This window comes from Protobothrops mucrosquamatus, unplaced genomic scaffold (genome assembly GCF_001527695.2).
Source record: "Protobothrops mucrosquamatus isolate PMUCROS unplaced genomic scaffold, P.Mucros_1.0 scaffold472, whole genome shotgun sequence".
NCBI lineage: Eukaryota > Metazoa > Chordata > Lepidosauria > Squamata > Viperidae > Protobothrops > Protobothrops mucrosquamatus.
The window spans coordinates 388,818-406,601 of record NW_015386793.1 but is presented as its reverse complement, the minus strand read 5'-3'; the positions used below and the strand labels follow the sequence as shown (position 1 = coordinate 406,601).

Here is a 17,784-nt window from a genome sequence, read left to right as displayed (position 1 = left end):
ACGCTGAATCATGCTATCATCGACTGAAAAACAGGTTTGAAGTGGATTGTGTTAATGTATGGTTTGGCCTGATGTATTATTTACAGTGAATTAAACTGCAGTTCTTACTTGTTTAATTATTAGGCTGTTTACGTGTTGAGATCTAATCTATTTAAGACTGACTTTTTTGTCCTAAGTATGAATCCTTTTTCTCAGTCCTTGAATTTGTTGAAATTGAAAAGCATAGTCTATAATATGGGAAGGAGTTGCAGATTATAAGCATGATAAAAACACTCTAGGAACAGGGATTCCAATCCAGTGAAACAATACTACTTAGATCAGCTAGAGCTGTTCAGACTTACTTGCACATTTTTTTAACTCTTTTAAAAAATAAATGATAGATTCTTTATCATGCTAGAAATTCTATAATTGTTTCCTTAAAACAATTCAGATAAAGATACATGTTATTTTATAGAGGTGCTAACTGAATTAAGGTGAACCATATTCATACTTACCAATCTAATAAAAATGCTTAAACTATAATACAATTTAGGTGTAGCTTTTGTATGTAAGATCCAAGTTGGAAACCAAGAAGTGTTTTATTAAAATCCCACTAATCACAGATCTTCAAGTAACTTGGCAAATCCTTCAGCCAATCATATTTAGCTAAGACGAATGATCATTGCATAATTTCATGGCAAAATTTTTTATCAAGAGTTTTAGTGAATATAGATAACATGAATTTCTTGCAGAGAATAACAGTGAAACTATGAATATGATACTAATTTTGGCTGCTAAAATATTCAATTGAGACCCACTGTTTTCTTGGTTTTCAATCTGTTTTATGAATTTCATAGGACAGAATCAGCACATTTATGCCCTACTGTATTTATAAGTATGGTACATGTAACTTCAAATAAAATAAACGTAAAATTGTATATATATTTTGTGTTGGAGAAAATATAAACCTAGGGCATGCTGTCATTCATTTATAATGTATTGTGAAAAGGCTTTTTTATCATTTTGAAGTGATAAAGGATTTCTATACTTGTAGCATGAATTATTTGTATTAAGGAAATATATGACTTGGCACATCCTGGATGCTTTTATGTCAAAAGGATATTTATTTATCATGGGTCCTAGAGCCTTAAGCAAATAGAATTTATGAGTGTATGGAATTTGGCAAACAAGATCAAGGATTTAAACTTTCTTTTTGATGATGACAGTGATTCTATAGATCAACTCTTTCCTCATTTTTCAATCTTGTAAGGTTTCTTTTAGGTTTTTTTTTTGACAATGTAGCAAAATTCTATGCTAGAAATATAGACTTTATTACCATTTGAGGTTACTTGAAAATGTGGTTTTCTATTTTTAAAAAGGGAATGTTCATTAAGTCTTGCTTTATATATCATACATTTCTTCAGTGAAAACTTCCATTTTTTTCACTGAGTTTTGTAAAGAATTAGATAGTGCTCATAGTTACAAATTCTACTCCTTCGGTTTTGATGTTGTTGACTTAGTGGTAAGGAGGGAAGGGTGTTTAGATGGATTTAAAGATACAATCCAGCTGATGACTTGCCCTAAATCCTCTTGCCTATATCCATAAAAGCCTAGTGTGATACTTCTGTTCCAGATAATTAGTTGACAAATCTGCAATCCTACATATTTTGTAAAAGCTTTTTAAGTGACATCTAGTGCAATTTTTTTTATCTTGGGGCTTCTGACATTTCAAAGAAATGTAGAATCCCTGTTATTGTCATTTATGTCCTCTCCATCAGTGTTGCAAATAATAAGTGAGTAAAGGGCAAAGAAATATAAGGATTATCTTTAGAGCTAGTAAAAGAGCAGAACCATCATCTTTATAAATATGAGAATGTGATCATTCAATGTGCCACAAGATGAAATGTGTTTCTTAAAAAGGTTATTGCTAAATTTACTATTTAACAAAGCAAATGGTGATATTAAAAGCTATCTTGTAGAATGATTTTTCAGTATTTTGGAACATGATTTTATTTGTATATGGATGTACATACAGCAACAATGATACAACATGGTTTGTATACATATACAAACACACAAAGATGAAAATCTATCTGCTAGCACTTTTTCTGAAGGCAAAGTTTGAATTTTGGTTTGGAAATGAAATTCTGCCATCCTATTATGGTGTATATTTCTATTAAGAACTAGTGGTGTATAAAATACTTTCATTCTGAAATATATTGAGTTATATACTTTGTTCTGCATTTAAAAGGTTTAAATCCTTACAGAATCCATTTTAGCCATTCTGGAAGTGTTCTGAGCTCAAACTGACCCTATCTCAAGCTCATAATTTCTGTTTCAGATTGAATATTCAATATTCAATATTGAATATTTCTGAAATTGAAATGAAGTGTTTCCAAAATCCTTTAAGTTTTGTACATTTTGCATACCCCTTTTAGGGACATTAGTGAGAATGTAGCACACCATGTTAAGGATCTTGGCTTAGAAAACCTGCTGATCACTACTTGTCAATTATTTTGAATTTAAATACATTCTTATTCCAAATGGATTATTCAGTCTGATTAAGTATTAAGTTTAGATTCTGTGCTTTTCTAAGGATGGAGGCAGAAGGGGCAGTTATCCACCTGTTCAAATTGCAAGGATGTCTTCTCAATTTTTTTAAAATGAAAACAGCGTAAGAGACTTACAGGTATAACTAGTTCTAGATGGCAAAACCATTGTGAATATTTTATTTCCATCCCTGAATTGTATTAATTAATCTCTTTAAAACAATGTGAATCAATTCAAAACAAGTTGCTGACAAAGAATTTTTATTTATGTGCAATAATGGTGTAATGAACCATCAGTTTAGCAACTTGAGGTGTGCTGAATAAGAAACTTTTCAAAGCCAATCCTGCAAATACAAAAATTGGTGCTCCACAATATGTAACCATTTACTTTTTGACTCTTGAAAGTTGAAAAAAGAAATTTGTAGTGTTGAAAGTTTTGAGGGTAGTGAGCTGATTATTTTGTGATGCATCTTATTCTGAAAAATAATTTCTGAACCATGTTGTGCCAGAAAATATTATTCCAGATTGTATACTGACTAAGTAAGGACACAGCCTAAACCATAAAATAAACCAAAAAATCCCCCTTACTTTCTACAGTTCAGAAAACATTGGAGTAATTATGGTTTTGGTCTTGCAATCTGTTTCTTTACTATGGTACTAACTGAATGCATGAATATGTTTCTGTGGGAAAAGTATTACAGGTAGTACTTGATTTATGACCAGTTATTTAACGACTGTTAGAAGTTATGACAGATTTTAATAAACCAACTTACAATTTGCCCTCAAAGTTATGACTGCCACCTCCCCTCCCCTCTGCAGTGATGTTATCGTATTTTGGGCACTTGGCAGCTGGCTCGCATTTAAGACCAGTTGCAGCATTGCATGATCACATAATCATGTTTCCCATTTTTTTTGCCATTTTCCAGGAGAAACCACCCGTTGGATATGGGTGGATTTACTTAACAACCATGGTGACTCCCTTTGTTACTGCTCTAAAAATGGTCATTAAAAAAACTCAAATCCAGTCACATGGTGACTCAGCGTATGATCACAGTGACTTATGACTGCAATTCTGGACTCCATTGTAGTCGTAAGTTGAGAACTACCTGTATTGCAGTTCATGAAAAATATTGATTTAGTCCTATGTAAGAGACTTATGTACCATTTGTAACTTTCTGCATTGTTTAATTTTGTAAAAGCATACTCTCATGAATATATTTTATTACCTGCATTTGTAAGAGTAAACGGTGAAACTTGATCTAACTGCTATTATACCATGCATTTCAGCTTCACTAGATTATTATTCTGTTTTGTTTTTCATTTCCTTTATTTTTTCCCAACAGGAACATGCTTACCCAGCTGATGAGCTCATGCCTTTAACTTGCCGTGGAAGAATTCGGGGTCAAGAACCAAGTCGTGGAGATGTGGATGATGCTTTGGGAAAGTTAGTATTTTGAAGTAATTATTTGAAGATTCAGTATTTAGTTTTAATTGAAAATCTGTGGCTCCATTATTACAAATTCAATAAAACTGAATCTAAATTCTGAATAAATATCCATAAAAAGAACAGTAATATTTACCAAAATGGAGAAAAACAAAAATAATATGTGACTTAGTAATTCAATCATAGATGATGATTATATTTCTTCAAATTATTTTTAGTTTGTGCATTATCTGGAGAATCTTGTAGCAGGTCACGGTGTTTTAATGACATGAAACAGTTAAACTAAGTAAAATAAATATTAATTTAAAATATTACCACAGTTGGGACAGGAACTTCCATCGCAAAATGATACGGTTGTTAAATGATTCTTACCCAATTTTATGATCTTTTTTGCTGTGACTGTTAAGTGAATTTCACTTCTCCCATTGACATTGCTTGTTAGGGAAGGTAGCAAATGATGATCACATGACTCTGTGAATGCTACAACCATTGGAAATAGGTATTGATTGCCATGGCAGACGGCGTAGAACTTTCTCGAGCTGACAAACTGCTGAAGTCATTCAATGTTTTTATGAATTGCCGATGCATATTTTAATATATAGTCTGTTTTCAGAAGTCTTCAAAGGTTCATGAAAGCATTGTATGTCTTAAGCAGTTCACCAACTTGAGGAAGGAGAACACTGTCAACTATTTTTAGTAATAGGCAGCCTGTTACAAGTTCTTACATGAACATTTAATAATAAATTATCTATTGCATCTTAAATCCTATTTTTAATCTCTCCTCCTTTCTCACCCAGGTTTTCACTGACACTGATAGATACTTTGGACACTCTTGTGGTAGGTTTGATTTCTTCTATCGTGTATTAAATCTAAATTCTCATTTTACAATATTGAGTAGAACTTAATAATTGCCCTTAACAAAATACTTGATTTACTTAAATTATGACCTACTTTTAGAAGATGGATTAGTAATATAAGGTAGCATACACAGTGCTCTCTCCTCCCAATTTCCTCACAGCAACAACTCAGTGGAATACATAGGTTGGGCTGAGAGATTGTGATTAATCCCTATTCATCCCATGAGCTTTTGAAAGTGAACTAACACTTGGTTCTCCTGCTTCTAGACTAGCACCTTTACCACTATACCATACTGATCTTTCCTCATTACATACATAATTTTAATTAACTTTTTTGCTATTAGTTTGCTTTTGGGAAACCCAGAAGTATACCTTAAGTGGATTGATAGATTGCTTGCATGTAATGAGATTCCAGATTTCTTCAGTATGCATTGCTCAATTATACCTCCTTCACCTTTTTTTGAGACAGGATAAATTAAACAAACCTGACAACCATTCTTAAGAGTTTGCCTCTGTAATAGGATTTTTAGCTTGTTGCTGACCAAAGATGACAGAATCAGATATTCTTTATTTTTTATTTAAAATGAAACTTCAGGTTTCTCTTTAACAAAACCTAGCTTCTTAAGAGATAGTCAGCTTGTTTACTCTTTGTTTTGCAGGTGTTAAATAAAACTAAAGAGTTTGAAGATGCTGTTAAAAAAGTAATTAGAGATGTTAATTTAGACAACGACATTGTGGTATCAGTGTTTGAAACAAACATAAGAGTGCTTGGGTAAGTTTTATTCTGGGGAAAATAGCATCAGATTTGTAAATCTCCCAGTGATAATCTACGTATGTTTTGTGATCTGAAGTTAAATACACTTACGTTTTTAAGCATAATAGCATTCATAGTTTGTAAAGCTGTTCTTGTTTGAAAACTGCATTCTCTGCATTATTGTCAAAAGGGTTTACCCATCTTCATTTATATACACTTTTTAGAAGTAAATAGTATTTAAACGTTCTACAAACTATTTTCAGTTTTTCAGTACTTGTCTTATGCTTAAGGCTAGTATAAATGTGATTACTAAACATTATTAGAGATTGGAAGCAATTTGGAGAATTACATTCTCTTCTCCTCTGCTTCCCCACTCTTTGGTTCTCTTCTGGTTCAATATTCACTAAGCTAATAAACTTCCTGACTTCTTCCTTTCATTTTATCTAGAGGTCTTTTAGGTGGGCACTCAGTAGCAATCATGCTGAAGGAGAAAGGCGAAGTCATGCAGTGGTACAATGGAGAACTTCTGCACATGGCAAAACAGTTAGGCTACAAACTTTTGCCAGCTTTTAACACCACAAGTGGTCTCCCATATCCAAGAGTAAGTAAACTGAGCTAAGACTAATGTATGTCACGTGTTGTTTGTTCTTCTAGTATGATAAAATTACATGTTGAGTCAGAGAGAGGGAGTTATTAGCGATATCGGTGAAAACATCTGATTTTTATAACTCTTAGAGTCTTAACTTTTCAGCTAATAGCATGGTTTATGAAGATATTTATGTATTTATCAATGGGCTTTACTACATTTTCAAATGGCATGACCTTAAAAAAGCCACATGTTTTAATTATGAAATTGAGGACTGTTCTCTCCATAGTATGTGATATGCTCAGAGACAGCTTCATTTAAAGTTAAAGCACTTCTGACTTTAGCATTGGAATTTAAACCCATATACTAAGTCAGTTTGCATAGGTTTGCTATACACAGAGGTTGTTGAACACTATTTTGTATGGTGCTGCACATTCTCTGCTGTAACGTACTTAATTCTTCCAGTTTTTCGCAATATAGTACAAACTTAATTTCTACTTATTGTTTCTTGTTTGAAAAAACAAATCTATTTTATTTTCCTAAGTTCTTAAGAAATGACATTATCACAGTAACAGATTTTGGCATTTCTTTTTCTTCTAGATTAATTTAAAATTTGGTCTAAGAAGTCCAGAAGCCCGGACAGGAACAGAGACTGAAACTTGTACAGCTTGTGCGGGAACGTTGATCTTAGAGTTTGCTGCTCTAAGTCGTTTCACAGGGGCATCAATATTTGAGGTTTGCTTAATGATAAGTGATTAATTATTTTTGTTTAACTGCTAACTTTTGATGTTTTTATTGTATAATTACTTGATAGTATTAATTTCAGCTGTGTTCTGTTGCTGAACTGGTCACTGAATCTCTCATACCAGAAATTGATTTTCTATTTATATTTTATATTTTGAGGTACTGCTTATCTGTCAGCGTTCTGTCCCAGGACCTGAAGGCTGTGCTGTGTTTGGGAGCACGAGACTCTTTGTGTCATAATGCTGCAATGTTTTATCTTTACATTTTTAAATTGATTTTATTGTAATTTCTTTGATTGTTGTGAGCAACCCAGAGATGTTGAGAGTTGGGCAGTATAATTGTTTAATAAATAAAAATCATTATAAAATATGTCAACATAGAATACCCCGTGTAATAATATAATATTGCATTAAATTTTGTATTACTACAAATATTTAAAAGAGTAACTTAGAACAACATAAGCATACATTTGATATTCCCTCAATAAATTAAGTAGTTCGTTAGGAATTTTATTTGTGTCTGGTGCCTTACCATTGGACGCTTGTAACTATGGACCATGTCTGTTCTATAACTCTTTGGTATCTCTTATGTATAAGGAAAGCATACTGATTTTGTCTTTATATGATTATTATTTTTGAATTGTTCAGTATGTCCTTCAACACAAATCTTTTTGGGATAAGTACTTTCTTTAATTAAACTCGCCTATTTGACATTAATAATTTATAGTCTGTTGTACACTCTACACAGAAAGATTTTGACTGACTAGATTGCATCTCAAGTTCAATTTTGTATAATAGTCAATTTGATTTTGAAGCTGCTTATTTAGTGACATCTAGAATGAAGTCTGCATTTATATTAGGGATTGTCAATAAAGAGTTATTTCCTTAAAACTATTCAATTAATTTCTGTATCATTAATGTATCAGTCCAATTCTCCCTTTAATTACAGATACTCCCATTTCTACAATAATTATATTCTACTCGTCCATTGGAAGTACCTCATCTTTTTTTGAAGTTACATTGCAATTTGCCATAGAGAATATTGCATCAAAATCAATGTATACATAAACCTGCCATTTCGATTTTAATGAGCAACATTATTCAAACTAGTTTTTAGAAACTTTACAGGTAGAAGTGGAGTCAGCAGTTAATCCTTTATTACAAAGTTAAACAAGTTCTGTCCATTTGAAACTTGGCCATGCTGCTTGAGATTGTTGGAAATTGAATTTTAATATATGGTATCCTAAATTACCAAACATCTGTTCCTTGATACAAAGAACAGGGTGGGGTTTTTAAATTAGTGGACTACTTTTGTTTATTAAAAATCATATTTGCATTTTTATGGCATTCATAAGTATTTTTCTAGAATACTTGGTATGTAATATTGTTCCCTGATTTTTTTATTATGTCTAATGAAAAAAGAAAATTATAACAAATGTTTGATTTGTGGGATTTATTTTGACAGACTTTGGATTTGTATTTAATGTACAGTGTTTATTGGATCCGAATTCTTTTCTTTGAATTTCAGGCAATACGAGGCTTTGCCCCAAATGCTGGTTCAAGTCTGAATCAGTCTGAACAGTATTTGTTCCATGCCCTTAAAATAGGCATTTGCTATTATTTTAGTGAGGAGGGTTTTTGATATATCAATATGTTTGGGAGTCTGAAGAATGCCATTTTGTATTTAATAGGCATTTAGCTTTAATAGACACCTCTATCCTTAAGTTGAGATGTCTTACAAAATGATACTAATTCTCCTTCTACCCTCAAAATGGGGAAAAAAGACTTTGGAAATATATCTCATCTACAAAACAGCTGTCTAAATTAGACTAGGTTGTTTTTTTTTAAAGTCCTAATTCAGAAATTCACATGTTTGCCATCTGTTGGTATGAGTCCAGCATAGAGCTATCCTTCCAGTGTTGTATGATAATTCTTATGGAATATTTCCCATGTATAGTTAGATTTCAAATGGCTGGGGCTTACAGCCAAATAGGTAATTTGCATTCTTAGCATCTGTGATCAATCTAAAGTTATATTAATGATCTCTGTGCATCCAGACTGCAGCAATAGTATGATAAGTCGAAACTATATAAGTTATTTCCAATTTTTATGATGCATCTTTGGCAGCCTCGCAGTACATCCAATTTTTTAAAAGCCTTTTCTCTGAGATGTCCAGTATATACAAAATCAAATTTATAGTTGTGTAAATTTAAAAGTAGAACCACTGAATAAATTTATTGCTTGCATCAATTTTCTGACTGCTTCATTGCATGCAAAGCGGTATTTAATTAGAAAATGTTAATTTTATTTTCTATAGGAATATGCCCGGAAGGCACTTGATTTCCTTTGGGAGAAAAGGCAACGTAGCAGCAATTTAGTGGGAGTTACTATTAACATTCATACAGGGGACTGGGTCCGTAAAGGTATGAAGCTATGCTCCCTCCTAATTACAGATAAGAATGAGATTAGAGGTTGGAGGTGTTTTTATGTAGAGGACTTAAACTATATATCAGAAAATTGTGTCTTATTTTGGACTAAAAAAAATATTGCATTATGCTTATTCTCATCCCACAGCCCTTTCTGTTTGAGTCTTGGTTGCACTTAAATGTTTTTATAGTAATAAGAACTTACTTCATGGAACTGAAAACTAGTTATGAAATTAATTGTGTTAACATTTTTATCTTATTCTAGATAGCGGAGTTGGAGCAGGAATAGATTCATATTATGAGTATTTATTAAAGGCCTATGTCTTGCTTGGAGATGACAGTTTTTTAGAAAGATTTAACACCGTAAGTACAGATGGTATTTCTCTCTCCTTGAACTACAGAACCTTGTACTATGCTCCTGATGTATTATGTTAGATATTCTGGATCTGTTCTTCTATAATTAGTGTGTTATTACACTGTCAGAAATAATTGTACGATGTTTCTCACACTCCAGCACAAGTTGTCTTTTTTCGTTGTTCCATTTGGCATAAAATTCATCTATTTCAAAATATTGGTGTAGCTGTAATAAATATAGTCAAATTAATAATAGAACTCATGTTAATGTTGCCTATTAATGAGGGCATCATCCACATTTAGGATTCTAAAGTGTTGGAAGTAAAATGGGCAATACATAAGTGGATCAAAATATTTGTTAATGTTTATATATTATTGGATTTAGAGGTCTGTCTATCATGCTGACAAAAAAGAAATATTTGGCAGCTAAAATGTTCACTACAACTCATCTTGAATGTAGCATATTCTGTCCTGAAGCAAGTTTATGCCAGTGCTATGTATCCAAGACTAGTGCTTTATTTTGATTAAAATACAGTTGAGGAAAATACAGATAGTCCTTGACTTACAAGCACAGTTGCGACCAGAATTTCCATTGCGAAGTAAGGCAGTTGTTAAGTGAATCATGCCTCATTTTACAACATTTTTTGCTACAGTTGTTAAGCAAATTACGCAATTATTAATTTTGCTTCCCCGACTGACTTTCTTTTTGGAAGCTGTTGCAAATGGTGATCACGTGACCCTGGGACTCTGCAACTGTCATCAGTAGATGCCAGTTGCCATGCAACAAATCTTGATTACGTGACCATGGGGATACGGTGACAGTTCTAAGTGTAAGGACTCATAAGTCATTTTTTTCATTGCCATTATAAATTCATACGGTTACTAAATGGATGTAAGTCGAGGACTACCTGTAATAGGGGAAAGAAAAACTGGTCTTGGGGACAGAAGGTAATGCTTCAGTTGCATATTCTGCTTATCAATGGAACTTGGATTAGTTGAATATTTCATTTTAATTAAGACAATAACAAAGTATGTAAATCTTATTTCTGGGTATATTAATTATGTCTTTAGGTGGTTAAAGAGTGGTTGATTTCTTTTTTTAAATAAAAGCCATATTTGGCTTGCAGCCTTTAAACCTAAGCATTATTGTCAGTGTGCTCATCTGCTTTAAATCAACTTTTGCAAACAGGTTCAGTGTTCAAAGTGAATAAACACATCAAATTTTGATATTTTCTAGCATTATGATGCCATAATGAGATACATCAGCCAGCCACCTCTCTTGCTTGATGTGCATATACACAAGCCAATGCTCAATGCTCGCACGTGGATGGACTCGCTACTAGCATTTTTCCCTGGATTGCAAGTAAGTTTTGCATGTGCAAAAACATTTTCATCCAATGATATACTGAGTTTCTGAGCCACTCAATTCCAAAGCATCTCTAGATGGCTTCACAAGGTAGAAGAGCAACAATATATAAAAAAACAACCAACGTTCAGGAGACAACATAATCTCTAATTCAGAGGTTCTCAACCTGTGGGTCGGGCCCCCATTTGGGGTCGATCGACCATTTCATGGGGGTCGCCAAGCAAGGCTGTCCGCCATTTTTTTCCCCTTTTTTGGCGGGTGCCTTACCTCCCTTGGGCTGGGCCCGCTGGTGGTCGTCCTGCTCCGTCTCTGCCACTTGCCAGCTGGCGCAGGGGGCAGAACCACGCATGCGCGGCGCTCCCGGGCAGGGAAAGTCCTCAACTTACGACCGGTTGGGTAGTCCTCGACTTACGACCGGTTTAGTCCTTGACTTACGATCGGTTTAGTCCTCAACTTACGACCGGTTGGGGTCGCGGCATTAAAAAGGTTGAGAACCACTGCTCTAATTACATCCCCCTCAATTATATTAGTCCTCAAATAATACGATGAATTTTCACAGCGTTCTTTATCTAGCCACAGGGACATTTTTCTCCCTAAATTCTAAATTTGTTAGTCATTAAGAATGTGTGTAAAATTATTAGATGCTCCACATTTATCTTGTACTTGTTAACATTGTATTTCTTAAGCAATTTCAACTGATGCACCAGCATTTTTTAAAGTAATTTGTATTTATTATAAATGATAATTTTATAGACAGGTTACTTTATATTTTTTTTAAAGATTGCCACAAAGGATGTGCAAATTTGAAGTGCCTCATTTTGACTTTTTCAAATCTGAAATACTGTCAAAATGTTCAAAACAGCCTATATCAAATACAAAAAACTGGCAAACCCAAAACAATATTTCAAACTTGCCACAGACTATTTTGAATTTAAAATGGGTCAAATTTGATACTTTTTGTATTGTACTAACTGCTACATTCTCCAAGCAAAATGATTGTTTTTAATTATAGGACATAAATAGTGATGTCACTATTTCACTTTTACTGAATAATTTACCTTTTTAAAATAAATGTAAAATTAATTCTGTTTCCATTAGATTATTGTTAACTTGCAATCTTACTCGTTGTTTTGCTGTATTCCCTGTGCTGTGAATTGGAAAAGAATTTATTCTTTTATTTAAAAATAATGTGCTGTACCTTTTTTGCTTGGATTCTAGGTACTGAAAGGTGATATTCGACCTGCTATAGAAACTCATGAAATGCTTTATCAGGTGATAAAAAAGCATAATTTCCTTCCTGAGGTAAGGCAATGACCATGTCTTATGAATTCACTTAGGGAGTATAAGTATGAAGTATAAATTTCACATATTAGGAGAAAATACTTTAATAGTGAGTCCATGAGTATTAAGAATATTTAACAGTGTTCACCTAGTACTTTTAGTCAATTTTTATTCTTTGAAATTTTGCATTAATAATCTTGTCACTTTTCAAAGGGCCAATCACACACTGTCTCTCCTAAATAAGCTTTGAATTTTGACTAAATACGTGAATCCTTAAAAGGACATGCATGGATATATGTGAAAATAAATTATATTTACACAATATAATATTTAATAGGGTATTTGGTTATTTTGCTTTGTCTATTTCTAAAAGATTTATTCATTTCATTTTACCACTGATTGTCTTATTTTGAAGTTGAAAATAGAATATTTGGACAGCCTCCCATAAATATTTTTTTAAAAAAACCTTCAAATAACGAATGATCATGAATGATAAGAGTAAGCTCATTCAATGACCAAAATCAGTGTTATTCTTACATTTTGTGGATTTGCTGTGTATTTATAGCATTTAAATTAGAAGAGATTTTTGGATGAAAATGAATCAAATGTGTTACTCTGTCCATAAATGAATTGTCCATCTTAATTGCTGTAGATGTTGAAAATGTCTTTTGAGTCTCTTTTGCTATGTTGTGCCATATCATTCCGGCATATTCTGTTTCATTCATTTGAGAGTTTATAGTCCAGTAGAAGCAGACTTAAGACAGAGGTCGTCATTGTAGCACCTGCAGCACTACTTGGTGACATCTGTTGATCAATTTTTAAAAAGAAATTTAGCAATCAAAGTTTTAAAAGACAACCCAAGTTTCAGAAGATTTCTGTTTCTTTGCAAGGCAATGTAGGAAATTTGGGGTATTTGAATGTTTTAATTTATTTTTTTCCAGGAATGCTAGAAGTTATTCCTCCAAAGAAGAATAATTCAGTATTTTTATCTTTCCTCTTTGTCTCGTTCAGGCATTCACAACAGACTTCCGGGTTCATTGGGCTCAGCATCCTTTACGGCCAGAATTTGCAGAAAGCACATATTTCTTGTATAAAGTAAGTTCTTCAGATTCAAGATACGTTACATTCTAGAAAATAGCAGGAAAGCCATTAAAAATGAAACCCAGATATATGCAGTATCTTCTCGTTGCAGAACTCATTTTGCCTCAGGTTATCGAGCAAAGCTGCTTGGTTATTCAAGTCTGACTGATGAAAATATTTTTGTGAAATTTGTTATGCTGAGAGATGGCAGTAACTTATCAGGGGTAGTCAACCTTGGCTCTTTTATGACTTGTGGACTTCAATTCCCAGAATTCCTGAGCCAGCTTAGCTGGCTCAGGAATTCTGGGAGTTGAAGTCCACGAGTCATAAAAGACCCAAGGTTGACTACCCCTGATTTAGATGGTTCAGAAAAAAGCTTATTTGGTGATTATGGGTTGTGCTAGATAAGTGCAATTGCTATACTAGAAAACAGAACCTTTCTTAATTTTAGTAGATATTAAGACAACAGGAGGAATAGTTATATTTATTTCAGCATAACTTAAGCACTGGGGTGATTGTTTTGATTTAAGTTCTGGATTTCTGGAATCCTTAATTTTAGCCTACGTAGATAGCAGATTATGATTTTGAGTCTCAGAGAGTTAAAACATTTGTAACTTGTGACCAGCACAATATTTAAATAAAATTTAAATTGATTTGACTGAATGGAGAAAATAATTCTGGAGTATATTTTCAATTTTTGTTAGAAGACTAAAACTATATTTTAAAACCTTATTGGAATTAAGATAATTAGCATGCAGTTCTGTTGAGATATTGTCATATTTCACAACAAAAATACTTTTATTTGGAATTTTCTTTAAAGGTACAGAAGCAGCCTCTAAGTATGGTCTTTAACAGGCTAAAATTCCTAATGAGTTTTAGAACTTTATGACTTCATATGAAGACCTTAAAATGCCTCAGAGATCGAATATCAGACAGTTAAGGTTTTAATCAAGATAATATATTAATCCAAATTATTTCCCTGAAAATAGGCTACTGGTGATCCCTATTATCTAGAAGTAGGAAAAACTCTAATTGAAAACTTAAATAAATATGCCCGGGTGCCTTGTGGATTTGCTGCTATGAAGGATGTTCGCACTGGAAGCCATGAGGACAGGTAACTAAATTTTTCAAAAATCGTGAGACAAAAGTCTGTAAAATTTACTTAAAATTTTTGATGTTCATTTGCTGGTAAAGAACATTGGGGAAAATAGGAATGGACGCTAATTGGATTTTTTTCTTTTTAATGTTACTATTTTATTATGTCCAATAACATTCAATTATTATCTTAGGAAAATATTTGTGTAGAGGTACCTCCAAGATAGCTAATGAAAATTTTAAACTAAAAACAATTAAGACTTTATAATAGAAACTGGAAAAATAAGTCCGTAGTTAGAGTCCATAGCACCGAGAGAGGAAAGACATGTGCAATTCTGTAAACACTTTTACAGGCTGGAAAATTTTTTGCACTATATACTTTGTTTAAATATATGCATTACTTGATTATATATATTTATGCAATTTTGAAATTGTAGTTAATTAGTCTAGATGAGAAAGCAGTCATTAGTAATTGTTCTTCAGCTACTTTATTTAAAGAAGGATTTGTTAGAACTGTAGGAAAGTGAGAACATCAAAAAGAAGTAATATATATGCAAATGCGTTTCGTCCTTTTTCTTTTTTGTAGGATGGATTCTTTCTTCCTAGCTGAAATGTTCAAATATTTATACCTGCTGTTTGCTGATAAAGAAGACCTGACTTTTGATATTGAAGACTACGTTTTTACTACAGAGGCTCATTTGCTACCTCTTTGGCTATCTACTACAAATCAAACAGCCCTGGTAAAAAATATTGTGAGTTTTGCATTGAAAATCTTTGTCTAATTAAATTAATCATTTTATCTTAAGTATTCTTTCTATTCTTACAGTGTGCAGAGAGTATGCAGAATATGATTAGGAATATGATTATGAAATTTGGAAATAAAATCTTGATCAATTGGAAGAAGAGTCTGCCTCTGTCTACATATCATTCTTATATATTTGGATGGTTTATTTCCTAAAATAATGTGGTGGTTTATAGGCATTAAAATGTAGCTCTAAACTTAGCAGAGTGTGTGTATGTCTTTTTTTCCCTACAGACTACAGAATACATGGAGTTGGATGATAGTAATTTTGATTGGACTTGTCCTAACACCCAAATCCTGTTTCCCAATGATCCAATGTATGCTCAGAGTATAAGGGAACCCCTGAAAAATGTGGTGGACAAGAGCTGCCCTAGGAGTATTTCAAGACTGTAAGAGTTGTTCCTATTTTCCATTTTCTGGAGTTTTAAAGAAATATAGAAAAATGATTATGTTAATACACGTGTTTGTTTAGGCTAAATTAAGTCCTGCTATTAATATTTTATTGCTCATTTTTGCTAGGCTACCAAATTGTATAAATGTAATTATATAAATATAATTAGCACATGGAGGTTGATTCCCTAAGATCTAATTTTCACACGCATAATTTTTATTGAAGTATTTTGCCAAATCCCTATAATTTCTTCGGTCCATAACCCCTTGAAATATATGCACAAATTAACTACTCAACGGAGTGAGAAGTAGAAAGAAACCAGCAAATTAAAAGAGCTAAAAAAGAAACAGTTTTGGAACAATTTATAATTGTTGTGCCCATTGGTTTTCCCTCCGTGCCCGCTGATGCTGCTGTTAGGGAAGGAGACATAAGAAAATGACTTTGTACGTCTTTTGTACAGTTGGGCTTCTGACAGTTTGCTAGCCATCTGCCATGTGATTAGGAAATGTGCTCAGGTCTTCCTTGGCATGTCTTTTCCATTGTATTTGCAGGTGGCAATAGGAATTTAGAGAATCAAGTCCATACATATGGACATTAGCAGGCATGTCATGCCCCCTGCAGGGTTGAAAAAGCTGTGCTTTCATTCCTTTGAGGAAGGAGCCAGCACCATAACAAGGAATGGTGGGACAAGGCAGAGGGGGGGAAAAATGTGCAAACTTTGTTTATATAATACAGGGGTGTCAAAACTGCCGGCCCGCGGGCCGGATGCATCATACCGAAACCCCGTCCACCCCATTGCTGGCAATGGGGAAAAAATTGCAGTACGTCGCGACATGTCATGTGATGTTGCGAGTTTGACACCCCTGATATAATAGCACCAAAATAAGTAGAAAATGAGATTTTAAAGCTGTCTGGAAGATGCTAAAAGTTTGTAAAGTACTTTTTAAACCTGTCAGCTTCTGTGAAGGGATGGTGTTTTTTGTTTTGGGGGGGGGGATTTGGGGTGCTTTTAAATTAAGATTGACGTAGTCTTGTAAACATTTTTGGTAGTCATTTTCTTGCCTTCTTTCTAGGGTTGAGACATGACTAACCCAAGATCACCTGCTCAGGAAACTGTTAACAAGTTTACTACTCAGATACTCATTAATGGAAATCCACGATACTCTCAAGGCATGCTCATCTGCTTTATATTGGGACACAATCCATTCATATCTTAAAATGTTGACAGTGCTTGCTTTGCTTGCTTTTTTTCAGGGAAGACGGTTTAGGCAGCGGACCAAAGCCTCCACTGAGAGCCAGGGATTTCATGGCCAGTAATCCTGAACATTTAGAGATACTGAAAAAGATGGGAGTCAGCTTGATTCATCTCAAAGATGGACGAGTACAATTGGTGCAGCATGCTATCCAAGTAAGGCCTCACTTTGCCTTAACCCACAGAATGATCTTCTTTTCATTTATGTATTCATAAGTCTTATAAAGTCCTTTTTGAAATGCTTGCTCTAATTTCTGTGAAATATTTGGACAATACATACTATTGTCATGCTATTTACAATAGAGATAATAAGGATATTATAATCCACTTAGCCATGCTTGGATGTCATGGTGATAATAGTTTCAGGAGACTCAGATTGAAATCATAGGAAAATTAAAGTTAATTTATATATATACATATTTGAGACCAGGACCTGAACTATCTTTATGGTGGCACCAGTGTCTTTGGAATTCCTTTTTAAATAATAATTGTTCTAAAACTCCTTTAGCCAACCATTAGGCCAACTCAGTTATAAAGATCTCTCTCCAAACATCTTTTAGTTATTTTGGATTTAGTAGAAAGCTCTAGGAAATGCTAACTAAAATATTAACTTTTTTTTACTTTTATCAGGCAGCAAGTTCACTGGATGCTGAAGATGGTTTACGGTTCATGCAAGAAATGATTGAGTTATCCAGTCAGCAACAAAAAGAGCAACAGCTACCTCCACGTGCAGTTCAAATTATTTCCCATCCATTTTTTGGGCGGGTAGTTTTGACAGCAGGACCTGCACAGTTTGGAATGGATCTGTCTAAGGACCAATCTGGG

The 17,784-nt window shown here is 33.5% G+C and overlaps 1 protein-coding gene across 1 annotated transcript in view; it reads left to right on the top strand.

The window, feature by feature from the left end:
- The window catches only part of EDEM3 (ER degradation enhancing alpha-mannosidase like protein 3), a 36,644-nt gene that overhangs the window by 3,500 nt on the left and 15,360 nt on the right, over positions 1-17,784 (top strand). Inside the window, exons 3-17 of the mRNA XM_015816639.1 lie at positions 3,872-3,972; positions 4,770-4,809; positions 5,489-5,601; positions 6,031-6,184; positions 6,770-6,904; positions 9,230-9,335; positions 9,604-9,701; positions 10,930-11,055; positions 12,277-12,360; positions 13,351-13,434; positions 14,409-14,533; positions 15,101-15,266; positions 15,551-15,705; positions 16,962-17,115; positions 17,590-17,784. Of these exons, the coding sequence (XP_015672125.1) occupies positions 3,872-3,972; positions 4,770-4,809; positions 5,489-5,601; positions 6,031-6,184; positions 6,770-6,904; positions 9,230-9,335; positions 9,604-9,701; positions 10,930-11,055; positions 12,277-12,360; positions 13,351-13,434; positions 14,409-14,533; positions 15,101-15,266; positions 15,551-15,705; positions 16,962-17,115; positions 17,590-17,784 (1,836 nt within the window). The remainder of the gene's footprint in view (positions 1-3,871; positions 3,973-4,769; positions 4,810-5,488; positions 5,602-6,030; positions 6,185-6,769; positions 6,905-9,229; positions 9,336-9,603; positions 9,702-10,929; positions 11,056-12,276; positions 12,361-13,350; positions 13,435-14,408; positions 14,534-15,100; positions 15,267-15,550; positions 15,706-16,961; positions 17,116-17,589) is intronic.